Source organism: Vicugna pacos, chromosome 23 (assembly GCF_048564905.1).
Source record: "Vicugna pacos chromosome 23, VicPac4, whole genome shotgun sequence".
Lineage (NCBI taxonomy): Eukaryota > Metazoa > Chordata > Mammalia > Artiodactyla > Camelidae > Vicugna > Vicugna pacos.
The window spans coordinates 17,481,069-17,503,427 of NC_133009.1; the positions used below are offsets into that span (position 1 = coordinate 17,481,069).

At 38.4% G+C, this 22,359-nt stretch overlaps 1 protein-coding gene across 3 annotated transcripts in view; it reads left to right on the plus strand.

The window, feature by feature from the left end:
• The window catches only part of WDR64 (WD repeat domain 64), a 60,636-nt gene that overhangs the window by 21,397 nt on the left and 16,880 nt on the right, over positions 1 to 22,359 (plus strand). For 2 of the 3 annotated variants that reach the window (XM_015234787.3, XM_072948561.1), the window contains exons 11-21: positions 1,150 to 1,276; positions 3,994 to 4,142; positions 6,761 to 6,884; positions 10,283 to 10,458; positions 11,225 to 11,401; positions 14,363 to 14,493; positions 17,273 to 17,374; positions 18,292 to 18,361; positions 19,249 to 19,285; positions 19,850 to 19,989; positions 21,561 to 21,666. In XM_015234787.3, the coding sequence (XP_015090273.1) occupies positions 1,150 to 1,276; positions 3,994 to 4,142; positions 6,761 to 6,884; positions 10,283 to 10,458; positions 11,225 to 11,401; positions 14,363 to 14,493; positions 17,273 to 17,374; positions 18,292 to 18,361; positions 19,249 to 19,285; positions 19,850 to 19,989; positions 21,561 to 21,666 (1,339 nt within the window). The remainder of the gene's footprint in view (positions 1 to 1,149; positions 1,277 to 3,993; positions 4,143 to 6,760; positions 6,885 to 10,282; positions 10,459 to 11,224; positions 11,402 to 14,362; positions 14,494 to 17,272; positions 17,375 to 18,291; positions 18,362 to 19,248; positions 19,286 to 19,849; positions 19,990 to 21,560; positions 21,667 to 22,359) is intronic. The other variant, XM_072948560.1, reaches the window with a different exon arrangement.

Genomic DNA, 22,359 nt, shown 5'->3' on the forward strand with positions numbered 1-22,359 from the left:
TGCATGTTTCAATGTTCTCTATGAATATAGTGAATGAATATTACTGAGATTTCCTTTTTCTCCCCTCAGCACTACATTTTGAGATTTCTCTATGTTCTTACATATAACTCTAGTTTATTATCTTAACTGCTGCATGGTATTCTGTTGCATATACGTTATGTGCTTATTCAGCTTGGCCACTGAGGATTTGAGTTGCTTCTATCCTTTGTGAATTTGTGACTATCGCTTTGATTGAACAGAGGTTTTTAATTTTCATTTAGTTAAATTTATCAGCTTGTTACGGCTCATGCTTTTTGTGCTAAGAAATCCTTTTCAACTCTTCAGTTCATAAAGATACCCTCCTTTAAATTTTTAATTTCCTTAACACCTTTATTATCCTATGATTCTTGTTTAGTAAACCACACATAATTCAGATGTTCAATTTGGTGGATTTTGATAGATGTATACATCAATGAAATCACCACCACAATCAAGATAGCTAACATTTCCTAAGTTTTTCTTAACATTATAGTTTCTTTTTAACATTTAGGGGCTTGTATCTCTGCGTGTGCGCGCGCGTCTGTGCGTGTGTGTGGTCTGCATGCTCACTCCTGCACATCTTTAACCATCCATCCTCCACATGGCCCCCGGGCCCCAGTCTACAAATAAGCCTAGACCCTGAGCCAGAGGTTGCCTTGGTTTAGTTCCTGGTCAGAAGGCAGAGTCCTCCCCTTTCACTGATCCTACAGCTTTCTATAAACTGTGCCTCCAGATGAAAACAGAGCACAACCTACTGCTTCTCAGTCCCTGCTTGGGCTCTGCCACAGAGAAGCGAGTGTGCTTTTGGTCCTGTCTGCCCTGCAGGAGCTGCTCTCCTGCTGCCACTGTCTGTTCCAGACCAGTGCCCAGGCTCTGGGTGGAGCCCGCTCATTGCTCTGTATGCCTCTCTTATTCGGATCTATAGAGTTCATACACTTTGCTTTGAAGCCTTGCTATTTCTTTTTGCTTTCTATTTTTACATTTTCTCTATTATTTCTCTCAGCATGTAAATCATACTTTGCTGCAAGTTTTTAAGAGCATATTTCAGATTCTGAAAATGCTTCACTTAAATAGCTTTGAGTAGGGAAAGTAAAGTGGAAAAGCAGTGACCCATGATCTTTATTCCTCCAGGTTTTCAGGGTGTGGGATATACAGACTCTTTCACTATTACAAGTCTTCCATGACAGCCAGGGAGGACCCGGAGACATGCAGATTTACTCTATGGTATTTGATGCCAATCACGGCATGCTTATTACAGGTAAGTGCACCCAGTTAATGGCAAACAAACCTCAGAGCTTGATATTTAACCTTTTTTAAATTAGCACTTGATCGCTGACTATAAGAAAAACAAAACCAGACAGGGAATTTATAAACCGTGATTTCTCACAGTAGACAACTGAATTCAATTCTGTCTGTTTTTTTATGGCTTGGTGGATGAGGTCTTGAACCTAGGATTCAGGGTGGTGGGGTTAAGCAGAGAAGTGGGATGTAAACGGCTGCCACATTTAGGCAAATCCAGTTCTATGGTGACTGTTGGGGGCAGCAATAGGACCCGTCTTGGAGTGGCTGCACCAGCATGAGGAGTCGGTGCCCCTTTTCTTGAGAGAGGCAATGTGGCCCCATGCACTCTGGTTCAGAGACAGTTACTCAGTGAGAAGGGTGCTGACCCTCCCACCTGCCTTTTGTTCTAGACAAAGAACAGTGCAGAGAGAGGATAGAGCCCTGAATGACAGACTTCCCCTCGTACTGATGCCAACAATTTGTTGCCCCCTTCTCCTGCTGCCTCTTAGGAACATGTGTTTACTAAAGAGACCAAAGACCTTGCTCGGCATCTGGTTGAACCCTTAGAAGGAGCTTTAGAAGAAATGAATGGTATTAATAGTACTTCTTCCTTCTGGAACAACAACCCAGAAGGCATTTCCTAAGCATTTTCCTGCTGACCACCTGCTCTGAATTCCTGTGGCGTAGTTAGGGCAGAGAAGTGGTTGGTGCTACCTCTGTTGGTGTAGCATATAACCATTTTTAACATTTGGGTTTTTTTCCGGATTAGAAGCACTTCATGCTTGATAGATAATTTTCCATCTTGTAAAACAGAACTTAATTCTAGTTGTAAGCTCCCCTCTTCTACACCACCTCCTCCAAAAATAACATAATAATGACTACAAGTGAATTTTCTCTCAGTGCCCCAACTTGCATGTTTGATTGCTGGGCTCAGCATTTCCACATCATTTATCATCAGGGTAGCTAAAGACTCAAGCATCAAGACCGTAAACAAAAACAAAACCCACAAAAAACAACCATAAAATCAAAATTTCTTCCCAATTTTATGTAATTCTGATGGTACTCTACTTACAGAAATACACAATTCTGTGTCTTGCTGAGTCATCACTAAAATTGCATACACTGACTGCAAACCATCAACGTGACACCAGAATTGCATGAAACTTGGCTCTCAGATTTTAATTCGTGCTTTCAAATGAAGCAGCCATTGTCATCTTCTAAATGACAGCAACACCACATTGTAGGATGTGCCATCGTTACTGTCACCACCGTTGCTGTTGCTACTCTATTCAGACAACTACCATTTGACGAGTTCTTTCACGAAGTGCTTTTATGGACTTTATTTCATTTGATCTGCACAACTACCGCCTGAAGTAGGCATTATTCTTTATCCTATTTTATAAAGGACAAAACTGATTATTAAGTAGTTCAGCTGACTAGTAGGACACTGGGTTAAAACATAGAGCTGGGATTCAGTCCCAAAGCTTCTGACTCCTGAATCCACCCTACTTCTCTGCACTGCAGTGTTTCCGTAGTAGGAGGGCAACTAGCCAGACATGCAGAGGATTGCCAGCTGTTCGTAAGTATATCCCGCTTCGGTGTCAGTCTGGATAAAGTCAGTCACAATCAGCACAATGTTAAAGGACCTACAAAGAAGCTCAAAGTGTTACTTGATTTCCTGGTCACCACCTCCCTCTCACACCTCCATCCTGAGGTATTTGAATTGAGAAATATTTCCGGAAGGGCCACCTCTGTTCTTCTTTACATATGAATAGAATTTACCTTAAAATTCAAACACTTTAGTTAAGAGTTTAGTAATTTTCACTGAAACTTTCACTACACTTGAGATCTCTTTGGAGGGACCTGAGGAAACCAATACAAAGGGTCAGCCTTTGGTAGCTTAATATCCACATCAATAAATTAGGGAAGAAGTTTCACTTTTGTTTGAACTGCAGAAAGATTTGAGGTTCTTACTTATAGTTCTAGACATTACACTAAAATAGAATACATAGTTGCTTTTGAGAGTTAAATCATACTTGAAGTTTATAAGATTACTGTACAACCAAACCAAACACCCCTTTAAAAATGCAAGTAGGGAATACCTGCTCCCCAGCTAATTCACCATGAATGATTTAGGAATCACACTTACTTAACATTGATGTTGCAAGCACTGGCTTGCAAATCTTTTTGATCATTACATTTAATAAAACCATGTTTACAAAGTGCTTTATCATTCACTGGTTGACAGAGCTTTCCAGCAATATATCTCAATCACTAAACGGAAGCTTTCCTTCAGCAGAAAGCTGGCCATTACCATTATTATTCTACACTAGATAAAGAGGCATGCGGTAGACACTGTAAAGAAGGAAAAAAGTAAACCAGAAAAAAAACCAGGAAAATAGGGGCCACTGAAAAGATATCAAGGAAGTCCAAATGTCCTGCACTTGAAAATTAATGAAGCCCAAAATGAATACTTTTCTCTGGCCGAATCATATTTGTTTCATTTGTCAAAAATGCTTTTTGATTAAATCAATATGTTTTCACCTCATTAGATTTCCTAGGCACTAATAATCCCACTGATACTAATAATCTCACTGACCAACTGTTTCCAAACACAACTGGTTGAATAAAATCCTTTGTGATTCAAATCTCTTAATATCAAGGATGTCTGAGAGATTCTTCTTTCTGTTCCAGGATCTAGTGTTATGGACATGTATCCTTTAACTAGGATGATACAAGATACAAAACAGGTTCCTCACACTCATGAATGGGAAATCAATGTCATGCTTTACAACAGATATTTTCACCAAGTACTTACTATCTGCTCTGAATCCATAATTAAGGTGAGTACCTATTGACTCTTCAGGAAGAAAAAGAGAAAGCAGAATTTTCTCTTTTTGTAGGTGAGTTTTTGAGTGATTAAATAAAGGCAGTGGCACATGTCATGGGGTCCGGCCGGCCGGTGAATTCACCAAAGCAAAGGGTGAAAATAGAGAAGGAGTTTATTAGGGATGCTGTCACAGACAACAGCGGGCCACACAGACGAGAGGTGCCTGTGTGTGTCCCGAGGGCCGGTTGCTGAGGTCTTTTATTAGGGAGGGTTATGTCAAGTACCGAGGGGTCACAAGGTGCAGTGGTCAGCTCGAGTACGAGTCTCTGATTGGTCAATGTTGAGATAGTAGGGAAGGGAGGGGGTCTTGAGAGGGTAGGGCTACATGACTCTGGTCGGGGCTGTGACCAGTTCTGATGGTCTGGTGTCCAGGCATTGTATAGACGATCATTATCTCAGCTAAGGGAGGTATGTCTTAGGAAAGGAATGTTGTCTGTATTTTCTGGTCTATGTCTTCATGGCATGAGTGATTTGGGGGCAGGCAGACATCCTGTGACTGGAGCCCCTCTGGCTCTCTGTGTGGCCTCTTACTTTTCCTGGAACCCCATAGCACATATGATCAGAGCTACATCAGAGCTATTTTTAGCTTTCATGAACATGTGAAAAATATGCATTTTAAGCCAGCTCAGACTGCTTGCTTTTAAGCTACATGCTCAATTGAAAAAATAAAGCTAGTTCTTCTCGTGAAAGTAGGAATTTTAAAGGAATACATCAAGGAGAAAAAAACTAGTGTGTATGTGTGTGTGTATGTATACATATAAATATATATATATATAAAATGTTTAAACTGAGCTATGGGAAAGAGAGAACGTTAAGAAGGAAGGGAAAGAAATGCACAGACATTTACTATAACCCCTGTAAGCACAGGATATGTGCCAAGTGCCTTAAATCCATGATCTTGTTTAATCCTCACGCTGTGGATCTGTGGACAGATACAAAGTCCCATGCTCCAGTGCATATAACTAGTGAGCATCACGGCTGGGATATGAACGCAGGTTTGTCTGTGGTGAATACCCACATCCGTTCCTCTGTAGTCCTGTGGCCCTGTCATCACTGTGTTCCCTAGAGGCCAGGGTACTTGACCATTGTAACCAGACTTGTAATTACGATCACTGAAGTCATCTAGCAGTGATGGCTGGAGGTATTTGCTTGAAGTGTTTATCCTTTTATTTCATGCATGCTCTCCAGAGGGAGACATACGGAGCAGTGGAAAACACTCCCTGGGGAAGCCTTCAAATCTCCTCTCGATCTTTGACCTTCTGTGCTCGTCTGGTGGAGATTTTCTTAGGCCAAAATCTCCCAAGTTCATTTAGGTGTCACTTATTTCTGATAATGTCTACAGAGTAAGTAGAGGGAAACAGAAACAAAAACCTGTCTGTTTTCATAAAATCCTGACCTCTTAAGTGGAAAGTTGTCTTTCCTGCAAGAGAAGGGGAAGGGGAGACAACTAAGTGAGTTTTCATACCGGATTTGTTGGAGAAGCATCATACTTTGGGCCAGGGAACAGGTAGCCTCTGAGACCCCTTCATGCAGTGGCCCTCATTCCTTTCTCCCTGCAGGACCTCATCTCTATCAGGGGCACACAGTAGTTAAGAACACGGGCTTTAGGGCCAGACGGGCTTCACTCAGATCTTGGCTCTGCCACTGCTGAGTCAGTGGCCCTTTGTTACCTGGCCTTCAGACTATTTACTACATCAGCTACATCTTCTCTCACTCTCCCTCTTTCCCTCCAGCTGCAACAACTGACTTTGTTCTTTGGAGAAACAGTGCACCTCCCCACCTCCGGCCCTTGGTTTATGCTGCCCTTGTCCTCAGGCACCGTGAGTGCAATCACTCTGCGTTGCCAGTTCAGTTTTCTTACTTGCTGGCATTCCAATATACACTCGATGTTGGCAGATCCGTAAAGAGGGAAAGATTCAGACCAAAAGACTGCAGCTCTAAAACTTCTACTCCGTTTTGAAACAGACAATGATGAGACTTGACATGCTTTCAGACTTTCTGATTGCACCCAGCCTAATTACACAGAGAGCCTTCTCTGAAGTCTCGGCCTCCCACACCCTCCCTTCCTTTTTCTCTCTCTTAGGAGCTGAGCCCTTGTCCCTAATCAGAACACTCATTGGAAAAGTCAGTGAGCTCTTTCCTCAGGGTTTTCTCAGACTTCCTGCTGTTAACCCAGATTTTGTCCTGTGGTCCCTAGCTCATTTGGATGAATGTCAACAGAGAATAAATTCAGTTTGATTTCTTTGTCTGCTGAACTTTTAACTGGTACATTTCTATCTTGCTGCTAAGCTTCATGCCGACAGTAGCAACTAACTACCTCGGCAGCCAGGGGCTGCCTGGAATAGTCACTGCTTGTCTCAGCCCACCTACATACGTTACAGACACCCTCCAGCCCATGAGACAGCACTGCATCTTTTAGCTCTTTCTTTGATCAAGCCAACCTTCATGGCAGAATGTTGGGAAAGGTGTTAGATGTGCATTGCACCAATTTTGAGGCTGTTTTGAGTACTGTAAAATTGATGCAAACCAAAGGGCTTCTGGATCATTTGATTGTTTTGTTCTTTCCTGTAGGTATGGGAACTCGAGACTGGCCTCCAAATATATCAGATTTCAGACCCGCATGGCTTCAATGTTGAACTGACTTCTGCCGCTGTCGATGGAAGTGGATTTCTTTTTGCCACAGGAGCATATAACGGTCAGACTAATATCCAGAACATGGCCTCTCTACTTTAGTGTCCTGAGAATTTGTTCTAGGATCCCTTCTCACTTGTTTGGGTTGGAGGGCAAGTGTGAATCAGACTGGAATCTGTAAGCATGCCAGGGAGAGTGCTGTGCCTGCCTGAACAGTGCTGGGCTCTTCTCTAACAGGCGTTAAGGCCTTGATACCAATGTTCAAAATAACCAATACCTTTCGTTACACTTATCTAGTTGCTTTTCAGTCTGCAAAGCCTTTCATATGTACCATCTCAATCCATCTTGACTGGGACTTATCTGCACTGACTCATTCCATCCTTCTACTTTTGGATACCATCAGCAAAGAGACAGAAATTCAGTTTAGCGCTTGCTGGTAATATTTTTACTGACAATACGGGACCATACAAAATATCCATCCAACTTTGCTATATCACATCTAGAAGTCTATATTGGACTGGTTTATTCATCCAGCTCCTTAAGGGCATGTGTCATGTCATACTTGAGAGGATGTCATGCTCCAGTTGTCCTGTGTCATTTGCTGCCCCTCATGCTGTGAGGCACTGCATAGAACCTGCTGGAACCACAGAGCTACAACCTGCCTCTCCTTTCACCTGCCTTGTTCTGAACTCCCCTGAAAGAACTGCTTTATCTAGACAAGATGACCATCTGCATCGCTACTGGAATGTATTTACTCTAGGGATATATTTCCTAAATTAATACTTGCTTGTAAACCAGTTGATGGATTGAATGAGTATTCTGATGTGAAAGTCTGAGTTTTTAAGTGTGAGCAGATAACAATACACATGAAATAAAATCATGAATGCTGAATCGATGGGGTGTGAGTAAGTGCAACTGCTCTTCATCTGGAACAATTCTTAAGCAGTCCTACTGCTCTATAGGCATATCCTGAATACATATGCAAGTTAGGAGCTCTGACCAATGCAGGTAACCATTGTCCACCATAACCATGCTGGAATGTTGATTGGAATTGTATTAGATCTGTGGATTATTCTGGAGAAACTTGAAATTTTTACATTTTTGAATGTTCCTGTTAACGAAAGTGTTATGTTTCTATATTTAGTTCTATTGTAATACCTTACTATACATTTTGCAATTTTCTACATAAGGATGTTCCATGTTTTTGTTAGATTAAAAAAGAAAGAAAGAAAGATTCATTGCAAAAAGCTAATGAAAAGTTAAAGACACAAGAGGTACCTAAAATAACAGACTATAAGACTGAAAAAAGAAAGAAACTCATATAGATGACTGAGATAGTGTTATTTTTCATACAAGCAAGTCATATTTTACTTTGTTAGGTCTAGAGTCTAAAATTCTTTCAAATGTTGACCGTTTTGTCTTCTTCAGAGGTACATATGTTAATTGACAAAGACTCTGGGTCTAGGACACCCTGAAAAGTAGGATTCTCTGACTCCCAGAGAAGCCCTAGCCACAAGCCAGCAGCACTCTCCCATTCTCACCAACCCACTGCCTGGGAAGAACTGAGCGGTACCCGCCCTGCTCTCTACCCCACTAAATCTTACTGCCAAAGTCCTAAGGTAGCAGGAAATCTGGGCCATGAGCCTGTGGTCCCACCTACCTGGGAAAGAGTTAGAGCAGGACCACTTCCTTTGTTTTTATGACTTCCTAAAAGACCATAAAGTCCTCGAGGGCAGGAACTATGCCTGCTCACTTTTCATCCCCTGCTCCTACCACCGTGCTGGGTGTATAGGAAGAAATTAATGTTTAAAGATGTTGTTAGTGAAAAAACAAGCAAATGATGGGGTTGTGAGAACTGCTGATGGAGGGAACCTGGCGTAAGGGAAGGAAAACACCCTGGATGTCCAGCAGGATTACAGCTGGAAGACAAGCAGCAGGGGGAGGGGGGAGGGGTTAGGGATAAGGGAGGGGAGGAAAAGTGCTGTGAGAAGCAGACCACCAGTTTCTAAACCTGGGTCACTATAAGAACCCATGTTGGAAGATAATTCTCTACATTGAGTAATGACTTAGAAATAGGCATTCAGCATGTACACTATCATCCCACCTGGCCCATGCATCAGGATCTCCTAAATGAACAAAGTTAACTATAAAGAAACTTTGTTATGATTGGTGCTGCCATTATGGAAAACATTGTGGAGATTCCACAAAAAACTAAAAATAGACTTACTCTATGGTCCAGCAATCCCACTCCTGGTCATATATCTGGAGGAAACTCAAGTTTGGAAAGATATATGCACCCCAGTGTTCACAGCAGCACTATTTACAATAGCCAAGACATGGGAGCAAGCTAAATGTCCATTGACAGATGACTGGATAAAGAAGATGTGGTATATTTATACAATGGAATACTACTCAGCCATAAAAAAGAATAAAATAATGTCATTTGCAGAAACATGGATGGACCTGGAGATTGCCGTAAGTGAAGTAAGCCAGAAAGAGAAAGAAAAATACCATATGATATCACTCATATGTGGAATGTAAAAAAGAAAAAAGAAGACACTAATGAACTTACCTACAAAACAAAAACAGACTCGCAGACATAGTAAACAATCTTATGGTTTACCAGAGGGGAAAGTGGGTGGGAAGGGATAAATCTGGGAGTTTGAGAGTTTCAAATATTAACTATATATAAAAATAGGTTAAAAAACACAGATTTCTTCTGTATAACACAGAGTATTATATTCAATATCTTGTAATAACCTTTAATGAAAAAGAATATGAAACAATATGTGTATGTATATGTGTGACCAGGACATTATGCTGTACACTAGCAATTGACACATTGTAACTGACTATACTTAGATTTTTTAAAAAGTATGATTTTAAATGTAAGAACACTTGACACCCTTTTTGCATTTTTCTTATGGAACTCAAAACTTGATTGTTTCCTACCTACTGGAATTATTTTAAACCTTTTGTTACCTAGTAAAAGCTACTTCTGAGACATGTTAGCACCTTAGGAAATGACACCATTGGAATGATATTTTACTATTAATAATAATTATGGCATTATTTAGATAGATAGATAGACAGACAGACAGACAGACATTGGAGAGTATCTTATCAAACTGGAAAGTATTGGGAGAATAAAGACAGAAAGGATCCACTTAAGAGAGAAAGCTTAGATAGGAGAGTCTGAGATTTTCCAAAAAAACCGTCACAATTTTCAAGAAAATGCATGGTCCTGATTATTCTCCATCAGCCTGTGACAAATGAAGGCATCAGAAATACATTTTGTACACAGCAAGGCTAGAGAGACTCACATGTCAGTCTCAGTAGGAAACAAACAGGATAAATTGTTGCAGAAAGCTCTCAATTAGATCAGTTTTTTTTTTCCTGAGATAAAAGCCAGGCTTTCTGTGAATTATTTTTGCCTATATAGTCTTTTCTCTGTGTGCTCAGGAACAGTTAAAATCTGGGATTTTGGCAGTGGGCAAGAGAAGAAAGTGTTGCCAGAAAGGAAGGACTGGAAGGAGGAGGAGCACTGGTTGCAACGCCTGATTTTCCTGAAAGCTCAGGAAAAACACCAGCACTTGCTCCTCTCTTTGGAGCGCAGCGGGAAGATCAGAATGATCCAGGTTTGCAATCCATTTTTATGTGCTCTGTTTGCTCTTCTTGGGGGGACCAAGTCATTGGACAACCCCCATTTAACTTCTCTCTTGCCAGCAAACTGAGGATAGTACCTCCCCATCAGCCTTCCTTGATTGCTCCTAATTAACCTTGCCCAGGTCCAAGCAAAGAGCAAAACAGAATAGCTGTGCAACCACAGCATCCTGCCCATCCAGCCTTTATCTGCTGAAGGGATTAGTCGGGATCCCGTGGGGATGGTATCAAAAAGATTAAATTCACATACAGCTGCCACCTCTGACATGGCTTATACCCGCATTTGGAGATCATTCACTGGCAGAGCTGCTTCCCAGCAGACTCTGGGAAAGGGTTCCTCTCTGAATCTTAATAACTCACAATGCATTCCGGGATGCTCAAGTCACTTTTACAGTTTGTCACCAAAATTGCTTTGTTTACTTTAAGGTTAACAATGCAATATGCCCAGGGCTGTTTTGGGACGATTGAGGTAGACTAACTTATTTTTCCTGTGAGTCTATTACCACCCAAGAATTCTAATGCCTTCTTCATGACTGAAACCATATTCAGGTGTCTAGTTACCTCGAAAGAGTGATAAAGAAAGAGGAATTATATTAGAAGGGAATAGACGGGGCTTAAGAGTTGATAAAGCTGAATGGTGGGTATGTCACTGTATGTTCTATTTTTCTCTGTATCTTTAAAATAGCTCAAAATAAAATAATTAATTGAATTTTTCATGTACTCACTGGACTTCTATTCGAGGGTAAGGAAGATGATATTTACCTGGCGGTGATATGGGAGCTGCCTGACGTTGTGCGTGTCCTGCAAAACGGGAACCGTATTGTGCATCTGAGGACAACCACTAAAAATAGGAGCATGGCTATTCCCATCCCAGATGTGGAGTTGATAATTGAGAAAAACTTTTCTCAACATGCTAATGTAAGTTTTATTTCCCCAATTTTTTTCCTTTTTATTATGGAAAATTATAAACATATACAAAAGTAGAAAAAATAATGCAATGAACTTCTATCTACTATTACCCAGCTTCAAAAATGCTCTCTGCATGGCCAAATTTATTTCTCATTATTCCTACTACTTCCCACAACCACTGTCAATGGCTCAATTATTTTGAAGCAAATTCCAGACACTGTGTCACTTCATCCCTAAATATTTCAGTGTGGATCTCTAAATGATAATGACTCAAAAAATAAAAATGTGCTATTAATTTCTCAAATATTTTCTAAAATAATTTACAAGAAGTCCTTAATATAATCATCTCACACTCTTCAAATTGCCCAGATTTTCTCATACATTTATTTTCAGTTTATTTCAACCAGAATCCAATCAAGCAATTTGTTACCCCTAGTTGATACATCTCTTCAATCTCTTTTAATCTATGATTATCTTTCCATTTCTCTCTTGTTTTTTTCCCTTGCAATTTATTTCTTGAAGATACTGGTACCATAGTTTCTCATTTTCTGATTGCACCTTCAGGGTGCATTTAACTTCTTTACTTCCTTTAATCTGGTAGTTATATCAGGAGCATGCAGCTTTGACTGAAAAAAATAAGACTATAGGACATGGAGGTCACTATAGTGCCGTGTACTTCCATCAAAATTTACATAACGACTGGTTCTCTTTTTTTGGATGTCAGCAGCAGTTGATGATCAGTATCTAGGTCTATTCTTTCACTGAGTTCCCATTCTACCGTTCAGATTCATTTATTAGCTGGAATGTGTCTTTAAAGAAAAACTGTTATCAGCTATTGGTTGCACTGAGGTACAGTTCAGATAGGAAATCAAAGTGACTGAATAACTCTTTCCTTATATTTATTAGTTTTCAAAATAAGAAATGGGTTCCCTTGCATCCTCCAAAAGTGGTTAGTGGACTTTTTGTTTGTTTGTTTAGTATCATTATCAAATCACAAATTTAAATATTCCTTATGTGTTTCATTCTATTGCATTTGCCATTATTATTGATAAATTCTCAAATTGTCCCATCTCAAGCTAGCTGGACACTTTTCAGGCTCCTGAGTTCTTCTGACATGACTCTAGTAGTTCCAGATAGCTTCCAAGTATGATCATTTTCCAGGCTTATCTTGTACATTTCTTGCTCCAGATCTAGAATCCACCATTTCCCCAAGAAATCCTAGTTCCTTTTAGTGCAATTAACTTCATTTAATTATAAAATTAAAACAGTATTAAGAAACTACAAACTGAGTTTTAGAGATGTCTATTGCCACTAGTTTTTATTGCCTTGTTTTTAGAACTTTTCAATGGATGGAGCCAGGAAAAAAATTTAAGAGAAAATACATCCTCAGTTTGTACTGATGTTCCCATTCAGATTTAAAATAACATGCTTTTACTGATTTTATCTCAAATGATATCTTTCTCTCTCACAGAAAATCTTTGTTTCTAATGACATCAACATAATTACTTATTTACTTTATCCTATGACCTATATAATATATCCTATATAATACATAGGGTTTTATGTCATATTATATTGTATTATGATACATTATATTATAGAATTTAGACTACAGAGTCAGAAAAAATAAAATAACTAGCAATGTGATAGCCGAAACTATTCAAGATCTTGTTTTCTTTGTACTTTCTGTCTTTAGAGTATATAGCTCTGGAATGTGTAGTCAAATGATCATACTTTAAAATTACTTCAAATAATCCTTGTGCCACCAATTCTTAAGCAGCAAAGTTTATTTCATTTTTTTAATTCACTGCTTTTTTAAAATTTAATTTTGGGAAGCAGTGCTACCCAATGAGATATAGAATAGAGTGAAGGAAAATGCTTAAAGAAGGTGATGGGTTAGACATAACTCTGAGATACTTATAAAATTTCTAATATATATAAGCCTGAAACTTGTGGGAGGGGACTGAACTAGGCTATTAGGTTCTTAACATTGGGATGATTACTGAAACATAAGAGGATGAGATTGCCCAGAGAGAGTTAGAAAAAAGAAAAAGCAAATGGGCTGGAGGTAAATCCTAAGGATATAAACATTTAAAAGGTTGGTAGAGTAAGAGAGTACCAAGGAGAAAACAGAAAAGGAAGGATCGTATAGACACAAGCAAAACCAGGAAAGCCGAGTGCCGAGCATCTCAAGAGAGCAAGGAGTTTCAGGGGAAAGAGAGCAACTGAGAGTGACAAGAATAACAGACCTCTAACCTTATTTAGACATTTCTAAGTCTTGCTTATGCCTTTGATATAGCACTTTCAAGCTGTACATTAATCAACACTTTGCCTGAATGCTTGAATTGTGTTATAAGTTTCTCCAAGTCACAGATATTCTATTTGACTATTCCAAGAACCTAACATAGAATATTTCTATTCTCAGAATCTAACATAGTAGTTACCAAAAAGTACTTGAGGCAAGAAAATTGAAATATATCAAACAGCATTGGCAATAGAAAGTCCTTAGTGATCATGAGAAAAAACTTTCATAGAGTGGCATGGTGCAGAAGCCAGACGATGGGTGAAAGGAAGGTAAGTATGTTAAAACAGCTAATATAGAATATTCTTTCAAGAAGTTAGAAGAAATATTCTTTCAAGAAGTTTGAAAAAGCTGGGAAGGTAATCTAATAGTTGGTAGGTTAACGAAGAATAGGTCAAGGCTGAAGGAAGAAGAGAGTAGAGGAGAGGTATATTTTTGTTGTTTTAATAAATTCTACAAATTAAATACTTTATGCCAAAAAGAAAAAATAGGTTTTACTAAATTTCATGCTCTAGGATTTTAAATCTATCTATCTATCTATCTATCTATCTATCTATGACATTTTATTTTAAGTTAATGACAGAATAACAAACTATGCACATTGTATTTGTCCTGTGCTTAGATACTGTATTCATGATGGTCATGAGTCTGTTTCCTTCCTTCTTCAGAATCCTGCCATCAGTACAGAAGTGAACTGCATTGATTTATTACAAGTAGAAGGATATAACATGATAGCTGCTGGAACTTTAAATGGTGTGATCATCTTATGGAATTTTGTAACATCTACTGTCAAAGAAGTGTGAGTTGCATCATTTCCTTAAATAATATAATTGTTTCCTTAAAAAGTTGCACTGCAGAAGAGCCAGAGTAACATTCAGTAATTAAAAAAATAAAAAGCAATAAATAAAAGTGATAACTCTGTCAAGGGAGGCTTTTCCTGGAGGTTATGTTCATGAGGAGACTATGTTCTAAGTGTCTAAATCCCAGAATGATATGAATAAAGTGAACCTTAGAGGCTTGCATTCCCAAGTGCTTTTACCTTTACTCTTCTCACTCTACTACGTGCTTTCCATGTGTGGTCTTGTCCAAATTCATAACCTTAACAAATACTTAAAGTATATAATAACTTAAAACAATAATTTCCTCAGATCTTCAAACACACATATCCTGCTAGCAATTACCATCTGGATTACCAAAAAGATCCTTAAAGTCCCACATGCTCAAAACTTCTTCCCAACCTACCACCGCCCCGCAACAAACACCTCTTTCTGTATTCCCAGTGAAACCTCTATCTAGTCAGTCACTAAAGTCAAATGGTGAGACACATTCTAGATTAGTTATCCTTCTCATTCACCACCCCAACACATCCAATTTACTACAGGCCAGTACCAACAAGGGCATGACATATACAGTTCTGCATCTCAACCAGTGAGATTTGCTCTGTTCCACAAACTTTACCCTCCTCCTGCAGTCCATTTCTAAATGTACTTACTATTGGTTATAAAGGAAATAATGCAACATTGTATGATTTGCTATGGATAGATCATAAATAATCTTTCCCCAGTTGTATAATCGGGCTCTAACCAAGGGCCTTGTGTGAATACCCTATGTCAAAGGAGTTTGTAAAACTGTACTTTGAGGTACAAGATGGCCAAGAACCTCAATGATGAATTAAAAATAAACTCAAGACTATCTAAGCATCTGGGGGAAGGAAAGAGGAGAGAAGAGAGTCAGAGACGACAAGGGGGAGAAAAAAGAAAATGCCAAAGAAATCTTTGCTTGTCTACAAGTCTCTTACACTCTACTGGTCTACCTGGACTCCATGCCCCTTTCCAGTCTATATCTGAGTCTTTACTTTTCACCACATTTTAGGAGGAAATATTTCTTCCTTTTGGGGACTCTGGGTGTATTTTCCTTTGAACCTTTAGTTGAGGTATCTGTTTTTGCAGACCCCTGCTCTGTACCTTAGCCAGGTTCTCCTGGGCCCTGTCCCTAGAATTCTTGTCATCCTTGCTCCTTCTCTTCAACCCCTGCCTTTAGGCTTTTCTCACAGACTGTATACTTGTCATTTTATTCCTAAATCAATATACATTGCACAATTCTGCACCTTCTTATTTAAAAAAAAATTAACAGTTATTGTGGTATATTTCCTGTACAGTAAACCACACATATTTCAGATGTACAATTTGATGAATTTTGATAGATATATACACCTATGAAACCACCACCACAATCAGGATAGCTAATAACATTTCCATCACTCCTCAAGAGTGTACCTTCTTATTAATTCAATTCTCACACTGTTAAGTGTCAGCTTGTGTATGACTTACTACTTAGGGAAAGCAGATAGACTAAAAAGGCAAAGATCATAGTCCTAATGCCACAGCTTAAAAGGAGTGGGGTGGGCAGCTCTCCTGAGACTATTCCCAATTCAAAGGTGGAGATACTCCTTGTGGAAGTGCTAGGCATTTTTCCAAGGGATGTATGCAAACCCAAAACCCAACTGAAGAAAAATAACTGATTATAATGGGTCATACACAGTGTCCTCTTCCCATAAAAAGATGATTCTATAAAAACAATTGATTTAGAATCACTGGAGTATTTTTTCAAAACATATAATTTAACACAAAACTGTCTAAGGTAATTTAGGTCTGGCTCTAAAGCTGAAGATGGTTTCCATATTCATGGTGGAGGCCATTTCTTCCTCTACCTCAAATTTTAAGTTCCCTTCACCAGTTCGGAGAAATAGCACTTCTTTTTCTTCTCTTTTAGTTCAAAGCCCCATGCTTTTTGGGGACATGAACTGGAAACTGTTGATGCTAATGAATAAGCCACTTCACCATTCAGTTCATCTGCAGAGCAGAAGTATGTAAAAAATTTGAGTTCAACACAAACTCAAGCTCACAGCTTTTGAGCTTGGTTCACTCCCCAGGAGATTCTTCATCACTCATCATCCAAATTAGCAGAGGCAATTTCCACTAAAGGAAAAAAAAAAGCTACAAGGTCTATTGGCTGTAAGGAACGTCAAGTGTGGCTTTAAAAGCCAGCCATGAAGTGCCAGGGCAGGTGGTGAGGGACCATCACTCTGCTTCCAGGAAACTGTCTAGGAAGATATATGGTTCTTGGGAATCTGGGTCAGTGGGAGACTTGAACAGCAAGAATAGTGTAATCACTGAATTACTTGTTTTTCTTTTCCACTTAAAAATAAGCTGCTGGAGGGCAGTAACTGTATTTTATTCAAATTTGTCACCCCACTTATTTAGAGTGGAATTCTATTCTTTAAACTGTATGAAACTTCCAGGCAGTCATATAAGCTCACTCTCTGAACTACAGGTTGGAAAACTAGACCAACTTACTAAGTTAAAAGACTTCTAAACACTAAAGATCATGTCGTTATATAGAGCCTTGTTAAGGAAAATTATGTTCAAATGCTATACCTCTGGATTGTCTCTCCATATTTAACAATAACCATCAACATTTCAGGAGTTGATTGGCTCTGCATGAGATACACAATATGATGTAAGTAATGTAAGTCACATTTGTACATTTTTATCATGTAAATGTATGCTTATTTCCAGGTACAGACCTGAAGATTGCTTCACTGTGGACCGTGACTTGGATCCTAAACGCTTTAGAATTAATGACATACTGTTCCTCTTTCGTAAACCTGAATGTGCAAGGTAACTCAGTACTTAACGGATCAAGAAATAATGCCTGGGATTTATGTAGATGATATAAAAAGGGTCCTCATCTCAGCATTTAGGAAGGTACAATAGAGGGGAGATATAGGTGGGCTGACTACTTGGCTTTAGCTCTCTTCCCTGTTACTGTTTTTGTAGGTGGATAGTCCCCAGGGCGATCAGTTTGCTGTTTGGGGATCTAATGCCCCTTACCATGTCAGCCCCACAGCTCCCTTTACAACAGTGTCAGAGATGGAAAATGCTCACTTGACCACATTCTGAGCACTGATACAAAACAGAAAAGAAGGTTTATAGGGCAAATATGAAAGACTCTATGACAGCAGGTTTCATGTGACATCTACTATAACTGAGCAATCTTCATCCATTTCTGAGAGAGCAGGGGATTTTTTTTTAATTTTTAAGAAAAGGTATTTTTCCTATTTACATTCGCTGGAGAGCTCTGATTTTCAGGCAATAGGCAATGGTAAACACATCTCTGGGGAGACATCAGTTTCTGTACTAGCATATCATCATCCAGAATATAATACCATTCCTCCTCCTTGACGTGAAATGTGTTCTTATTCTACGAATGTTCTGTATATAGCTGCACCAGAATCCTAAGTCAGTTTTCGGCCCATTCCAGCAGAAATGGAAACTGCAGAACAGAAGTTACCAGGTTTTCCAGGGCCCCCATTGCCGCCCTGCTCTCCACCATTTCAGTATCAGAGCCTCTGGGACTAAATCTAGCCTTAACGGTGGGACAGGGCAGATTTTTGTTTCCCACACTCAGACAGTACCCACAGTATCCACAGATGATGAAAGAAGAAATCAACTGAAACTGAAAAGAGGAGCACACCCTCTGAGTATGACAAAATATCTCAACTTTTCCTCCTTGCGCTTCCCCCCTTGCCTTGTAGGAGATCAAGTCAGGATTCCATATGTTCTTCATCCCAATGTGATTCTAGCAAAGGTCCACAGAGTAGCAAGGTAAGCAAGAAATAGGGAGAATATGCCTTCCTGTCATATCCAATGTTGGTCCAAAAATAGTGATTTGTTGCAATTGAGCCCCTCCCTTGTATATATGAAAACACTTTTTTGTTTCCACTAGAAAGCAATGTCTAAACTGTTTTCATCCTTTTTTCCAATTTTCAGGGTTTTCATATCTGAAAATAATCATAAATAAAATCAATTACACATGCTACTTTTACGTTCAAAATAATCATTTTAGACTATATCTTTGCTTAAAAAGTATTACACACATTTCACAGAGGGAAGAGACAGCACGTAATTACAGCACATAATGTAATGCAGTGGTGTTCAAACTGTGTCCTCAGTTCTAATTTCATATATTTTTACACATTTCGTTTCTAGTTAGGATTTTGTTTGAAGGAAAGTTTTCACTACAAAAATTATTTTGAAAGCACTAGCATGGTGGAAAGAATAAACTTGTAAGAATGTAAGTGTTAGACAGACTTGTACTTGAATCCAAACACTCATTTATTATCTGACTAGCTTTAGAGATGCCACTTACTCTCTAAGTTTCTGTTTCTTCATCAGTAAAAAGGGGCTGATAAAGCCTAACTGGCGTTGTCGTCAACGGAATCAGAGACAACATGCACCAAGAACACAATACGCACCAGGCATTTAATTACTCTCATTCCTACGCTACACTAGGCAAGTGTTGTGTTACAGATATCTATTTACGAATGTAAAAATCTTTGCGATGCATTTTTCAAAGAATTAATTAAAAATAAATTGAAAACTAATATAATTAGAAATGTAAATTTAGCTATCTGAAAAAAAAATCTACTCATCTATATCTCATTTCCTTATAATGTCATACAAATACTTTCTCTTTTTCTCCCCTAATTCAGGGAAGCAAACAGAGCATACATGACAGTGAGGTTAAAGGTCAGTATGAAATCTCCTCTCTTCCTTATAATAACATAATTTATTTGCAATAGGGAGTTTAGGTGATCGAATACCTGTAATTAACATGTATCCTTTTTGTGACTAAATGTGGAGGTGCCCGTAGGATTCAGTAGTCTAAGAAGGAGAATTTCCATTATGATGACGCCTTTTCAACTACTAACTCTAGATTTAAAAAATCCAAAATACTACTTAGCTTCTTAGTCTCTAGCCCGTTTCCCTAAAACTTATACTAGATTCATAAGCTGTTTTGTAATGTGTAAGACTTACACTGGGTGTTTATCTAGGTTTAGCTGTTATTCACGGTATAGTGGCTTTTGCAATGGAACCCAAAATAAGCTCTTCTATTTCTTCCAGTGATATGGGATCCATTTGTTAATGGTTTTTTGTTCTCTGCCCTGATTGAAGTTTTCTGGCATTAAAAAAAAATCTAGGGAAAAGAATGTGTTTTTTCCCCCCTGTTTTCCTGTCTGCCTCCTCTTTTACATTCTATAAAATTTGAAATTTCAAGTACTACAAACAATGGTAACATTAATTTTCCAATAGGTGTGCAAACAGATGTCACGGGAGGACAGCAACAGCCAGTGGATAAAAAACATCTTGGAGGCTCCAATTTAACAGACACTCAGCCACCTATCCTTGTCACTGCACATGAAGACGGACACCTCCGCCTGTGGACTATGGAGGTGATAGGCCTGTTATTTACCTGTAATAGCAAAGAATGGGAAAGATAAAAAGGACTATTGAATAAATCTTACCCTTCTAAGGTTCCATATAGCATCTAATTCTAGTATTGTTCAACTGTCAAGACACATTTCTGGTTTTGAAGCCTGTTCTGTGAAAATACTACTCAAAATTGTAATAGGTCAGTTTTGTAATCAAAAGATCAAATCATCAAAATGGCTACGTCAACCAATGTATTTCAAATTTTTCTTTACATTGAGCTATGAATCATGCCACTATGTATTTCATTGGATATTTAAATATTAGATAATATTAATGATGTATTATAGTGGAAGAATATATGAATATTAAAATGTTAACTATATATAAATTTTTAGTTATCCAAACTATTGGAAGACAGAGTGGGGGTGGGTATAGCTCAGTGGTAGAGCATGTGCTTAGCATGCATGAGGTCCTGGGTTCAATCCCCAGTCCCTCCATTAAAAAAAAAAAAAGTACCACAAACTATTGGAAGACATTATTACATTGTGCTGAGTGTCCTTACACATTTTACTTCAAGTTGAAAAAATCACTTTCATTTACTGAAAGATTTTAGATGATTTGGGGAGGAAAATGGGACAGCGTTTGAACTGGGAAGACAGAAATGACAGAAGGAGGGATCTTGAGTAGACTGATGATGATGATGACCATGAAATTCTTAGGGAAGGAGAGTGGTACCACTTGTAAGGCTCCTTTCTAGAGGGAAATCCAGAAAACAGCGAGTTTTGTATACAGATAGTGAGATCCAACAACACAGAACAGCATAGCTGTCTGCTGGATAAAACCTCTGAGGTTATCAGTTGATCCTCGCTTATGAGTAAGAAACTCTTGGTTTGAAAATACTACAAAATATTGTAACAATAATTTTCCCTGAAGTGGTCCTGATATTGGAGCAGTGTCTTTTTTTCCTGATAGATAGATAAAAGTGTGAGAGCAATAGGAAAAGAAAAGATTGTATCCAACTAAATCTCAGGAAACAAGCAGCAGGTTCAAATTCCTTCTTCCCAAGCTTGGATGTTTATTCTCCAAGTGGAGCAATGAATATGAAAACCCTTCCCAGTGCTGACTTACACTAAGCACTGAAAAACAATCTGCCAAATTTGACTCTCTTGCTCTCTCTTATCTTGCACCAATATTCAAAAATAGGTATTTCTGAAAAGGCAAACACAATATTCTTGCTCAAAGTAAGTGAGGTACACTTAAATCTGAAAAGAATATTTAAAAGGAGAATATGTCACTGGAAAAGGGACCTGAGGAACTGCATGAAGAGTCATGGGAATGACAGAAAACAACCCCCAGGTATAGAGGTGATCTGCCATCATCAGACTCCAGATGCTTATAATCAATAGTCGTCTCCACCTTTATGAATATTAATTTCAAGGAAATAAGTCCCTATAGATAGTTTCAAATCATTTTTACTACAAAGAAGAGAATCATGTTTCAAGTAATAGACATAATTCTTTAGATAAATTATTTACAGAGAAACTCAACTCCAATTTAATATTTAATATAGAATTTATTATACTTTATACAGGGAAGACTACTGAAAGATTTTCTACCTTTCACAAAACACGCTGCTGTTTCTCTGACATCGCTGTATACTGATTCATGCGCCAGAATACTACTGACTGGCAATGTGGGTAAGTCATTACTCTTACGTCATTGGCCACAGGTATCTTAGTAACCTACATGATATAAAAATGAATATAGGAAAATACGTAACATTTATTGAGACAAAAGGAAGACTAAGAAGGATGTGCAAACTCTCAAGGAGAAGAATGAATGAACATCAGGAGAACATCTTTCATTCCTAGCTCTTTATTTAGAGTAAGACATTCTACTTCTGCCATCTTTAATTTGAGTACAGGACTACCCACCCCTTACCTCACATATTGGGAAGAATGTTAAGTTTTCACTTTTATCTTAAAAGGGTTATGTTGCATTAATCTTCATTATTAAAGGGAGTAGTGGCATGAATTAGAGAAGAAAGAGATTATATTTTCCTCAATAGGGAACTTGTATTTATTGGGGTTTTTTTTGAAAAATAGTACTGTTTTATTCCCTCCTGCAATCTTTTTTTTTCAGTTTTATTAGGTAGAATTATTACAATTTGACTGCACATACACATTATATTATATATAAATACATGTATACAGTATACTGCGTATTTTTTTAGCTTACGTATATGTACTGATCATTGTTTCTAAAAACAGATTAGAGCTTTAGCTTTTTTTTAAGTTTAACATTTTTTATTGAGTTATAGTCATTTTACAATGTTGTGTCAAATTCCAGTATAGAGCACAATTTTTCAGTTATTCATGAACATACATACA